We start from the raw sequence: 12,939 nt of genomic DNA, 5'->3' as shown, positions 1-12,939 counted from the left end.
TTCCAGCGCCGATTTCTCCGCTGGCTCCCAGCCCACAGGGCCTCTCTCCCACGAGCTGGATGGGCACCAGCACATTCCTGTGCCAGCTACATTTCCCCTGGAACTGGGGGCGGCTAGCACCGGGGGCTGAATCACCACCGGCTCCCCCGCAGCCGGGGGCCAGGCTGGGTCTGGGCACACCCCCTCCCAAGGCAGGGAGGGGCCCTGCTCCCCAACAGGCCCAGGGAGAAGGGGGTTTGTTCCTTGGATACAAAGCTGCTTGTTCCCACCCCTTCGCCCTGCACACTGGCCCCAGGTGCCTCCAAGGAGACCGCGGCTCAGCGCCCCGCGGCAGGGAGGCAGCCAGCAACAGGGACTGCCTGGAAAGCGCCCCCTTCCCCTGCAGCTGCCACCCAGCCAAGGGCAGAGCCTGGGTATGCTCGGCCCAGTCAGGCCTGCCATGCCGCTGGCCTCCTTTAGCGCCTGCCGTTGGGCCTTGGGAGCCGAAGTGCCCCCACATTACCCAGAGGGAAAGGCCAGCAGGGGACTGGAGAGCCAGGCCGACCGGGTCCCATCCCCAACACTGGGAGGGCAGTAGGGTTGGGGGAAGGGGGTGCGGTGTGTGGGGGGGTGCGCGTGCGCAGGAGTAGGACTCCTGGGTTCCATCCTGAGCTGACAGCTCACTTCCCTTCATTACACCCCAGCTCCCTCAGCAGCTTCTCCCTGGGTCTGTGCAGGCTGTGGCATACACCCCCCCCCCCGACCAAGGGGGGGGAGAACAAGTCTGTGCCACTTTCCAGAGCTGCCCTCCTGCTACCAGCCAGGTCTTTCGGCCCCGAGGGGCAGGCCAGCAGCAGCTGAGGCCACAAGGTGCGGACGGCGACAACGGAGCCACCCCAGCCAGGGCAGCGTGTAAGCACGAGTGGGGGAGCAGGTCTCTGCGACTCAGGGGAGCGGGGCGGCAGCAGGCTGGCGACGAGCCCTCGCCAAGGAGCACAGGACGGCATCGCTACGTACAAAAACTTAAAAGATTTTATTGGTCTTATAAAAAGAAGCAGGTTCTACTCCCGTCTAAGGGCTATGTAGGACACATGCACAGGTTACAGCTAGGGCACCCAACCCCGCCCTCCTCCAGACAGGAGAGACTTGGGGTGCCCTAGGGGACCTCCCAAGAGACCCCTCTAACTTTCAGCAGTTGGCAGTCTCATGGGCAGCAGCACAAGTCGCTCTCTGCATGGCCTGGGTGGGGAGAACGGGGCTGGAGGAGCCAGGCGTGGGGCGAGGCCTCTGACGGGAAGACCAGCTCGGAGGTGGCAGGAAATCCCTCCACAAGAGGAAAGCCCAGGTGGGCATGGAAGGGCCCAGAAGCTAAGGGCTGACCGAGTCGAGCCGCTTTGCCTCTGCATCCCTGCCCTGCTGCGAGCGGGTCCTGCCCCCAGCCGTCTCCCAGGGCGCTGGGGACCCCGCCCGCCCGCCCCTCAGACGTAGTTTTTGCTGGGGTAGTCGCTGCGGGGCTGGGAGGCGGCGGCGGTGTAGCGGGCGCTGTAGTTGGTGCTTTTCTCAGGACAGGTGCAGCAGAGGAGGCCGCCCCCCAGGACCAGCAGGGCCGAGGCAGCCCAGCCGATGTAGAGCGAGGCCCCCAGCTCCCGCTTCTGGGCCTCGGACACCAGCGGGTTGTAGAAATCCCGGATGATGGTGTTGGCCGACCAGCAGACGGGGATGAGGCACAGGATGCCTGACACCACGAAGACGGCTCCGGAGACGATCATGATGCGGGCCTTGGCGCCTTCGTCCTCCACGCAGTTGGTGCACTTGGCGCCCACGATGCTCACCAGCAGGGCCAGCACGGCCAGCAGCACGGAGATGACCATGAGGGCGCGGGCGGCCTGCAGGTCCTGGGGCAGGGCCAGCATGGAGTCGTAGACCTTGCACTGCATCTGGCCCGTGCTCTGCACGATGCAGTTCATCCACAGCCCCTCCCAGATGATCTGCGCCACCACGATGCTGTTGCCGATGAAGGCTGTCACCTTCCACATGGGCAGGGCGCAGGAGATGAGAGCCCCCAGCCAGCCCACCACCGAAAGGGCCATGCCCAAGATCTGGAGACCCGCCGAGGCCATGCTGGGTGGGAAGGTGCCTGCAGAGAGGGGAGGTGGTGAGGGGAGCCCCCAACTCAGGGGGAGCCCCCAGACAAGCAGGAGAGGGAAGAATGTGCCAGTGTTGGGGCTGCTGGGGGAGGGGTTCTGGCTCCAGCAGCCTTCAGTGACCCCACTTGGTGGGGTCCAGCAGCCTTCAGTGACCCCCCTCCCCTGCTGGGTCTCAAGGGGGGGGGAGCAGCAGCCCTTCCCTAGTGCTGAGGGGGTCTCAGCTAATTGTCCCTAGCTGGGGCAAGGCCAGCCCTCCCCATGGTGCCTCCCCCCAGCCACCTGATGCGGCTGCCCCCTTTCTGGGGGGGGTCGCTGCCCCCTGCTCTCCTGCCCGGTGGCCGCCCTGCAGGGCCCCCCCATGGCCAGGCACGCCAGGCACGCGCTAATGCCGCCGCTTGGCCCTTCCCCAGCGCCCACAGGAGGCGCTGCCCTCCGGCCTGGCGTCCCCAGCCCTGCCCCACTGCGCCCCGCCCCGCCCCGCCGAGCCAGCTGGGCTGGGGCTGCGAAGCGCTTCGAGGTGCAGCCGTGGGAAAGGAGGCAGCCCCAGGCCCGCCCCCCCTCCCCGACTCGCCCAGCCGCCGCACATGCCTCGGGCTCAGCGGCCCGTGGGGGCGGGCCTAGCCCCCCAGCCCGGCCCCTCCCGACGCCTGGGGCAGGCACCTGGCCGGGCCGGGCTCAGCCCCGCCTTTCCGGGGGTGGCCGGGGAGGGGAGGCCGGAGCCCCCCTCCCCCCAGGAGCGGATCCGACCCGCCTGGAGGGGCCCCCGCTGTGGCGTGGAGCTGGGGGCAGCAGGGCTGGGTCCGAGCCCGGCTTAGGGCGGGATTGGGGGCGGGGGGGGCTGGAGCCCGGACGCCTGGGTCCTGCCCCGGCTCGCTGGGCTGGGGGGCGGGTGGGGAGGGGGGCGGACGCCCGGGTCCGGCTCGCTGGGCGGGGGGGCGGGTGGGGAGGGGGGCGGACGCCTGGGCCCGGCTCGCTGGGCGGGGGGGGGGGGCGGGTGGGGAGGGGGGCGGACGCCTGGGCCCGGCTCGCTGGGCGGGGGGCGGGACGCCGCGGCAGGTGGGGGGAGCGCTGGACACAAAGACCCTCCCCCGGTCTCACCTCCGCCCCATTGTCCGCAGGTTTCTGCGAAACGCCCCCCCGCCGCGCGGGCAGTTTCAGATGAAACGGAGGGGGAGGGGAGCCGCGCCTTCCCCCCCTCCCCTCCCCTCCCCCGAGAGCTGCCCCTTTGTCCCGCAGCCGCGACCCACGTGGGGGGGCCACTCTCCGGTACCCGCAAACAGGGGCAGCCCAGGCTCAAAGCCCGGGGTGAGGGCGGGGAGGTAGCCGTCTTTTTCAGGCACGGGAAACTGAGGCACGGGCGGGGAGAAGGTCCTCGGGGGCACACAGACCAAAGTAAAACCTACCCGCCCCCCGCGGCCCACAAACAGCGCTCTGCCGGGGTATGACATGGATGGGGAGAAGCCAGGGGCCCCGGCGCTAGCCACTAGCCCCCACTGCCCCCCCGCGGCTGGGAGGGGAGGGACCCCAGGGGCCCCGGCGCTAGCCACTAGCCCCCACTGCCCCCCCCGCGGCTGGGAGGGAGGGGAGGGGAGGGACCCCAGGGGCCGGGCTCCCAGTCTCCATCTCTCACCTGTCTCTCTCCGCTGAAACTTTCCCTCCGCGCTCCTCGCTGCCCGGCCCAGCAACTCGCAACAACAGGGAGGGAGCGTCCCCGGGGGGGTTAAATACCGGCCCGCCGCCCACTCCCCTCCCCTCCCCTCCCCGTGACATCACCCAGGTGAAACTCAGCCCCTAGCCCTGCAGGGCCGGTCCCCCAGCCCCTCCGCAGCCGGCTCCAGCCAGCCCCAGCCCCCGCGGCAGCGGCGGGGGAGGGGCGCCCGGACGCCTGGGTTCTGCACCCCGCTGGGGGGGGGGGGCGCAGGGGGCTGGCAGCTCAGATTCGTGGCTCCCCACTTCCCCTTTCCCCGGCCTGAGTCACCGGCCGGCCAGTTTCGCTCGAGTTTCTGGTCAGTTTCCCCTGCCCGCGCCCTTGTTTTCGGCCATGGGGGGGCTCTGGGAAGAGGGGATCCGAGCACGGGCCGGGGGTTCATCCCCGGAGGAGGCTCAAATCCCGGAATCCGAGCTCCCACCTGCCCTGGCTCACTGGAGCCCGCCCCCTCCCACAGCTGGGAGAGAACCCAGGAATCCGGGCCCACTGCCCCCCCAGCTGGGGCCCCTCCTTACCCCCAAGCCATCAATGTGCCGGCCACCAAGCCAAGGCAACAGCGCCCCCCCCCCCCCCGCAGAAGGGGAAGCCGGAGACTCCCCATGGGGCAGGAGGGGTGGGGGCCGAGTCCCCCTAGGCCTGTAGTCACAAGGGCGGCCAGGCAGGTTCTCCATGGCTCCATGGCCGCTAAGCTGTGAGTCCAGAGGGGCTGGCTCTTGGGAACTCTCGCTCCTCTTCGGCCGCCCTGCCTCTGGGGTCCCATCGGCCGATCTGGGCTCTGGGCCCCTCTAAGGGGAGCATTTGGGTTCCGAACCCTTTGCCTCTGCCGGCCTGCAGCCTGCGGCTTTATCTGGAAACACCCTGCACAGTTCAAGCACTGGGAGCGGCTGGAAAATCTCCCCTTCTCTTCTAAATTCCCTCTTGATCCCAAAGCACCTAGGCCTAGGGCGGACATTAGGACAAACTCTTTCCCTAGGCCGGTGGGGAAGCGCTGGGCTGGGTTCCCGAGGGAGGGGGGGGGCTCTCCATCCCTAGAGGTGTTTAAACCTGGACTGGACAAAGCCCTGGTGGAATGGTTGAGTTGGGACTGGACCCCGTAACCTGAGATCTCTTCCAACCCTCGGATTCTACTACCTGTGATTTTCTTGGGAAGGGGGAAAAAAAAGAAAAGGAAAACCAACAGGAATCAAAAGAAAGCAATTCAGGTTTTGAGTTCGAATGACTTTAGGGGTCACAATTTCCTCTCCTGTTTAGAAATATCAAACCCCAACCCATCTTTTTCATTTGGAAATTTCCTTTCACTGTACCCAAAGCAATTCAAAACTCGGACAAAATCCCAATTCAAAGGAAACGTTTGAGTGTTGTTTGTTTACAACCGCGTTTCATTTCAAAACGGCCTGTCATTTTATTTTAAACCCATTTACAAACATTTGTAAGGAGCTGGAAATCAAAAGGAAATACAGGCAGGCCCCGGGTTACGTCCAAGATAGGGACTGTAGGTTTGTTCTTAAGTTGAATTTGTATGTAAGTCGGAACTGGTACATATTGTAGGGGAAACTCTAGCCAAACATTTCTCCAGAGCTCAGTTTTATTCTCCCACACCTCACTTCCCTCAGTCCTTTATTCTCAAGCTGAGGTGTCTGCTGAGAAAAGCCGCTCCGTGTCTCCCTGGTCTGCTGGGGGGGCGCTAGCTTCGTGTCTCCCTGGTCTGCTGGGGGGAAGCAGCTAGTGTGGGGTTGCCTCACCCCGTTTGTAAGTAGGGATCCGATGTAAGTTGAATCCATGTAACCCAGGGACTGCCTGTATTTGGGTGGGTTTTTAAAAATTATTGAACATAACATTTCAGTTCAGCATTTCCTTTTAATTTCTTAATTTCTAAAACTCCCCACACGTTTTGAAAAGCCCAGAATCAACAGGAAATGTTTCCTCTAAGCCCAAAGGAATCTTTTTTGACGTATTCATTTGCCAAAAATCCTATTCTCAGTCTTTCATAATTGCCAGCAAGGCAAAGTATCTCTGATTCTTCCGGGCTCTCGGTAGCCTGCTGGTTCTCCGACTCAGTTCCTCACAAGTGTTTAAATGTTACAGTACTAAATACCTCAGAGATCCAGACCTCAGTACATAGGGTCATTGCAAAACCTCTGATGTAAGCGCTGGCTGTTTCCAACCGCCTGTGCAGTGCCTAGCTTGGTCTCTCAGCTGGCAAGCTCAGCCCTTAAAGGCACAATTTCCACCACAGCTGCGTGAGAAGATAGGGTGTCTAAAGGGGGGCAGTGGGTTCTTTGGGCGAGTGGAGGGAGCTGGACTGGAAGGACAGAGTGGTTGGGTGGGTGATTCTATAGGTTTTCACCCAAAGGCTGTGTCTAGACTGGCAAGTTTTTCCACCAAAGCAGAAACTTGCCAGCTGTCTACACTGGCCGCTTGAATTTCCGCAAGAACACTGACGATCTCATGTAAGAAATCAGGGCTTCTTGCGGAAATACGATGCTGCTCCCGTTCGGGCAAAAGTCCTTTTGCGCAAAAGGGCCAGTGCAGACAGCTCAGATTTGTTTTGCGCAAAAAAGCCCCGATGGCAAAAATGGGGATCGGGGCTTTTTGGTGGAAAAGCACATCTAGATTGGCTACGGACGCTTTTCCACAAAAAGTGCTTTTGCAGAAAAGCGTCCGTGCCAATCTAGACGCTCTTTTCCACAAATGCTTTTAACAGAAAACTTTTCCGTTAAAAGCATTTGTGGAAAATCATGCCAGTCTAGATGCAGCCAAAGTGTTTTCCTCCCACCTGTTTGGCAGGCGTCTGAGTCCAATGGGAGTAACCAGAAATGGGAGGCGGAGAGAAAAGGATCCCACCTTGCCCGCATGACCCCTACAACGGCTTTAAGTTCTGTCTTCCTCCCACTAGCCATATCTACACCCTCACGCTGCCTTCGAAGTCTGCCGCGGTCTCTGTGTGGGACTGGGTTGCTCATTCCATGCCCTGAAGGCACCACACCTGGGCCACCTGGCTGCTGGCCATGGCCAGTTTGGAGTCCTTGAGCCTGTTGGTCTCCATCACACCATGTGGGAGCCCAAACAGCTGGAGTTGTCCCTCCTTCTCTCCACCCCGCCTAATAAAGAGGCAGCGGGGGAGGGCAGGCAGGAGCCGGTGCTCCCAGGGAGCTGACTTGAGCACCGGCTCCCGCCTGCCCGCCCCCCGCCATGTGGAAACGTGGACGGGCTAAAGATCCAGCGGTTACACCGTGACACCAATACACGTGAGTGAGCAGCCGATGAGCCCTGAAGGAAGCTGGCGCTTTGTGCGCTGAATGGTTTGAGGGCGGTTTCTCTGACTCCCAACACTCCCTTTGTAAGGGTGCCATGGCCAGACACGATGGGCTTGCTGGGTTCCCCGTCTGTAATTTGGGGAAGCACACAGACCGTTCGGGGGGAAGGGCTCATGCTGGATGTGGTTGCCCAGTATCTCTTGGGGTGGCTGGGGAAAGGATTTGATGATACCCTTCAATTCCTGGGTGAATTGTGGCCTGGGGGATTCTTTGAGCGGTGCGGGAGACCGGCTGTTTGGCCTTGGCGACTGTGTTGTGTCGGCAGGTGTGATGGCTTTCTGGTGCCCGGATTTCAGGGACGGCGTAGCTGCGCCCTCGGCAGCAGAGAGGTTGTACCGGATGTGATGGCGGATACGGAAATCATAGTCAATTGTTCTCCCGAAGCAACAGCGATCAGGAGTGTGCTTTCGTTCGCTGTGGGGTGTCCCGGCAGATCCTGCTTCTTGCTCACGGCTGTCGAGAGGGATGTGGTGACTGTGGGCTGTGCTGACACTGTTGTGAAAGAATTCCTTGAGGTGGAGTCGGGGGAAGGTTTGTTTTCCACCTTAGAATGGCATAGGGTGGGGCAGAACGTCATTCCCTTTAGACAGTCGAGATCGCTCGGCTTTGCTCGGGGTAGTCTCGAGAAACGGATGGCGCTGGGGTGTCTTTAAGTGGCCATGTGCCAGTCCCCGGCGGTGGTCTGCGAGTTGTGGGGCTGCAGTTGGCTCCTCGTTTTGTTTTTGTGATGGAGGCTGTTCTGTTTCTGAGCTAGCTGGTTTGGGTTTCTTGTGCCATTTTCAGGCAAGTTTCCTGACATTTTCTCTTCCAGTGCGTGTGAACCGGGGGGTGACTTTCGGTGGGGATGAGACGGGCACTTCTGGAGCACGTGGGGTGCGGGAAGTGGAACTTCCTCCATTTTTCTGAAGAAAGGTTCCGGGTGTCTGGAGTTGTCCACGCGCTCATGGGCCGTTCTTCCTGTTGGGTTGCTCTGTTAGAGCTGCAATGATCACATGCAGATACGTTATGTCCTTGGTGGTGGCCGGCCACCACACTGACTGCTTGGCGCACTCAGAGCCTGTAGTTAACCCTGCCAGTCCCTGCTGGAGGAGGGCTGGGATGTCTCCTCTCGGTTAGTTTGGAATTACCTTGAACCGGGACTCCATTTGACTCCCTCTGTTCTCTCACTCAGTAGCCGCCCCAATGTACCCTAGCGCTTCCTGAAGCAGGCTGTGCCCACGAAAGCTCACGGTGCTATCTAGACAGTCTTGTAAGTCTCTAAGGGTACGTTTGCACAACAGCGTTATTTTGGAGTAACAACGAGCGCGGCGGTGCAGGTGCTAAATGAGGAAGGGACGCGGCACGGACTGATTATGAATATCGATCAAACGAAGACAATGGTATCTGGAGATAAGGAAATAGGAAGGAAGATCAGTGTAGATGGGATCGAACTAGAGAACGTAGAGAAGTTCACGTATTTGGGGAGCAACATGACGTATGATCTAGACTGTAAGAAGGAAATGGCGACTAGAACAGCGAAAGCGAGAGCGAGTTTGAAGGCGATGGATAAGATCTGGAAAAGCAAAGCGATTAGCTTAGAAACGAAGCTGAGCATCTTGAAAACGTGTATTTGGCAGCATGTGGCACGGAGGTGAGACATGGGTGATAACGAAAGATTCGAAGAGAAGGATATTGGCGTTCAAGAGGAGTTGTTATAGAAAGAGCCTGAGAATAGGATGGATGCAGCAGGTCACCGATGAGGAATTCTATAGGAAGATCCAGCCAAGAGAAGCTACTGCAGAAGGAGACACGACGGAAGTTACAGCAATTCGGGCATCTCTGCAGAATGAACGACGAGGGAAACGTGAAGACCCCGTATTCGGCATAATGGCTGGTGCGAATAGGAGAGGCAGACCCCACAGAGAAGGGGGAGATGACATAGTAGATTGGTGCGGAGCTAGTCTACAAAACTCAGCCACTCCGCACTGGACAGGGAAAGACGGAAGGAAATCGTGAGGGAGGCATCCGACACCAACGAGCGCTGGACCCATGGTTGTTGATGACGATGCTGCGTCTCCCCAGTGTTACCCGCGGTTCTTCAACCCAAACCTCCCCGTAACGTTCACTCTCTGCGAGGTGATGTCAGGAAATAATTCAGGGGCGACCCGGTTGTCCGACCGATAGAGGGATGGTACACACAGGACACCACAAGAGAGCTTTCACTTAAAGCTAAACTTGACTTAGTCTCAAGCACTTACACACGTCCGCAACAGGTTAGGAAAACACCCCACCCTCGACAATTACCGAAGCTGAGTGAGGCTGTCGAGTGACACCGAGCAGGCTTCCGATGGCCAGTCTTCCGTCTGCCGGTGGGGACGGAGATGCGTCCAGAAGGGAAGAGTCCTCAAGGAGTCCTCGAAGGCGTCCCTCCAAGTGTTCCCAAAATTGTCCCCCCTAATTCAAACGTTCCTTCCCTATTTATCCAGTAGTATTACAATAACATCTCACAAGCACTTTTTCAAGGTTAGGCGAGAGGTTTTCTTCTGATCGCCACTTTCACCAGATGCATTTTTTTTCTTTTTCAGAGCCTTCATGCTCGGGGTCCCTGACAGATCTATGTCTTAGGGCATTTAGACAAACTTCCTGTTGGTCTTAATGTCTAGCTCAGCGATTTCACTAGAGATTTGGGCCTCAGGAAGGATGCAGGGTCACGCTACCCTCTCTGTGGCACCCAAACGCTCCTTCTTCCTGCTCCCTGATTTGCATATCTGGCTGGGCCTATTTTGGGCCTGTTAGCTTGGTTGCTAAAGTTCAAGCAGTAAGCAATAGTGGTTCAGGCACATTACCGGATTTGCAGAAATCTCCCCGGACGTCCAGCAGGCCGTTATTTCGAAATAACGTCGAGCTGGAGGACATCTTCCTGCGACTCCGGTAACCCCCGTTTTCCCAGGAGCAAGGGCAGTCGCAGGAAGCGCGCTCTCCCTTCCACTTCCTGCTGCGCCGCTGGCGCCAAAAGCCGAGTGACGCGAGTTCCACTTCAGCCATGCAAGTGACGTCGCGGAAGTTGTGCCGCTGCATGCGCCGTTAGCCCCGCAGTGTGGACGTGCCCCAGAGGCGCATGGGGCTGCTCGCTGCTTCCAAGTGGCAGGCCAGTCCCAGTTGCTTTTCGGAGCTGGAGCAGTCTCCTTTCCGGTTTGGAAATATCCCTGGCCCCGCTGATGCCTTCCTGTCCTCCCTGAGCTCCCGGGTGGCTGAGAGCGACGGCGGGCTCCGGGACGCTGCCCGTCACTGCAGGACTGTGCTGAGGAACGTATTTGGCCACTGGGCTCCATCACGCTAAGCTTAGCAGCAGGCACCGGCCTCCCGGCGGGGCTCAATCCAGAGATTTCCTGCTGACAAGGCTCCATGTGGTGCGGGGCCTGTTATCTGTGTAAACAAACCCGGTCCACCCAGCTGGCTGCCGTTCTCCCGTGGCCCAGGTCTGCCAGGCACTCGGCAGCCTGCCGTGCGTCGCACTGCTTCGGTGAGCGTGCGAGAACACGGGGCCGCTAAGCGGAGTCCCCTCCCGGCTGCGCTGTGACCACAGTACTCCGCCTCGGCACGGTGGGGGCGGGCCCGGCTCTCGCACAGACAGCGGCTCTTTCGCCTTTCGTGGAGGCAATTTCTCGAGCCGGCCCCATTGCCACAGCGTCCTGGACGTGCACAGTTGGGGCGGTGCCTCTGGCCCTGCAGCTAGCGCCGCTCGGCATCCACCACGGTCATTTACTGTCCGGATATGTGGGCCGGCGACCGGGTTCAGCCCCACTCCGGCACTCCCCGGCAGCGGGAATCGGGGCGATGCAGCTGTGAGCAGCAGGAGCGCAGGGGGCGAGGGTCGGGTCACTCCGCTTCCCGCACCCACCGCTGGTGAGTGCGTGGGGTGGGCCCGATCCCTGCGGCCGGCACCAGGCCCCCCACTAATTCCTCAGGCTGCATCACTCGTGGGAGGGGGCTGGGGGAAGAGGCGGAGTAGGGGCAGGAAGAGGGGGGAGGGAAGGGTTGGGGAAGGCGCAGAGTGGGGGCGGGTGGGGATAGGAAGAGGCAGGACCCTCCTCCAGGCTAAGGTGGCACATGTCAATTTCAACGTCAATATCCACGAACACAGTTTCACTCTCCTGGCAGACCGGGACAGAAACATTGACACTCCATTGCCTGTTGTATGAGTCACCCCACCTCATCTCAGGCGCAGGACGCTGCTGCCCCGTCAGTGTCTCGGGCGTGTCTCACACCGTGCCCCTCTGGCAGGACATGCCAGCTCTCCTGGGACAGGACGTCTCCCCATCTGCACAGGGGCTGGGGTTCGGGGCATTCCCTGACCTGCCCCGGGGGTAGTGACGGTGACTTTCGGCAGGCGGGCGGCTGGGTGCAATCTCTGAGCCAGGGTCAGGTTTTTCCAGTTTGTCAGACTGCTCTCCCTGGTTGCTAGTCCCTGGCTGGACCCCACGCTGGGATCCGTCAGACAGACCCTGCCGAGAGCACACAGGTCACATGCTGAGATGTTCCCCGCAAGCCCCGCCCCTAAAACTCTCCCGCCCCGCCCTACGTGCTTCCCAGCAAAACACGGCCGGCCTCCATCGTTTGCTGTCCGCTTTTCGCCGTGCTTGTCTGGGGACGCCGGGCATGCGCTGGGGTCCGAGGCAGCCTGGCCTTTGCTTTGCGCACACCCATGCCAGCTTCCCCGGGGGGAGGAGACCTCTCTTGGGATCAAGGCATCGCCTGCCTATGCGGACAACATCTCTCCAGCTCTTGTGCAGACATCAGCTGGCCTGACCCCGCCAGGCCCCCATCTGGTCAAGCCCACAGCGTATCGGCGCAGGCCAGTGCGGGCTACACAGCCATGCTGCTCACGTTAACAGGCGCACCCGAGGGCTTGCAACCTGCGTGTCGCAGGGAGTCGTCCTCCACGTAACCCCCGGCGGCCAGCCCAACCAGCTGCGGCTACGGGAGCAGCTGGGACGAAGCTTAAACCAAGGAGGAGCCCTGTGGCACCTGAAAGACGACCATACTGATTTGGGAATCCGCTGTCGTGGGCCAACGCCACTTTTCAGACGCGTGGATCCCTGGTTTTACAGCTACAGGCTGAGCCCAGACTTTCTCCACTTGTCCCCGCTGTGCCAGGCTTTTCCCTGGCACCGCGGCACTGGCCTGGCACTGATATTTTGCACTCCCCTAATCCCAGGCTATAGCCAGCGCCAGCAGAGCCCTCAGAAAACACGTCTCCCTGGTTCGCCAATTCTCCGCCGGCAAAACGAGCCAGCTCTGGGCCTGGCCGCAGACCGAAAGCGATGCCGGGCTGGCTTCCCCCCGCATGAGCTGAAGAAGCTGCCTGGGTATTTCCGGGGTCTTTCCGGAGCTGGGATGGCGCCATTGGAGCGCTCCTTCCCGGCTCTCCCTCGCGTAGGTGTGTGGCAGCGGGAGCTCGCTGGGGCGTGCCGAGAAGAGTCTCTCGTCGCCGGTGCCGGGCTCCTGTTTCTTCCATTCTTACTTTGCTCCCGGCCGCGTGCCGTGTCCTTTGGAACCCGCTCTGGGCTGCAGCAGAGGGTCGTTTCCGCCCAGCCCTCCGCATGCACACTTTGCACATCCTGGACAGGCGCCCGAGCATGGACAGCTACCAGCGAACTGAACAGCCAGGCCTCCGCGCCCGCAGGTGCCATCGCTATTCTGCGGGGCTCAGTTCAGCCATGTGTGCGCCAGCAGACCTCGCCGTCCTGGGGTGTGGCCGATGTCTCGTTACAGCATTTTACACGCAGCCCCACCTGGGAGCGGAACG

The 12,939-nt window shown here is 60.9% G+C and overlaps 1 protein-coding gene across 1 annotated transcript; it reads right to left on the bottom strand.

The window, feature by feature from the left end:
* Nucleotides 1-989: 989 nt before the first annotated feature.
* Nucleotides 990-3,903, bottom strand: LOC102460547 (claudin-6-like). The gene is made up of 2 exons (XM_075928760.1): nt 3,757-3,903; nt 990-2,116 (listed from the first exon to the last, which is right to left on the bottom strand). Exon 2 carries the CDS (start codon nt 2,097-2,099, stop codon nt 1,458-1,460), a length of 642 nt encoding a protein of 213 aa, XP_075784875.1. The 5' UTR covers nt 2,100-2,116; nt 3,757-3,903; the 3' UTR covers nt 990-1,457.
* Nucleotides 3,904-12,939: the final 9,036 nt, after the last annotated feature.

This window comes from Pelodiscus sinensis, chromosome 4 (assembly GCF_049634645.1).
Source record: "Pelodiscus sinensis isolate JC-2024 chromosome 4, ASM4963464v1, whole genome shotgun sequence".
Lineage (NCBI taxonomy): Eukaryota > Metazoa > Chordata > Testudines > Trionychidae > Pelodiscus > Pelodiscus sinensis.
The sequence above is the reverse complement of the archived record's forward strand: the minus strand, read 5'-3'. Positions and strand labels throughout refer to the sequence as shown.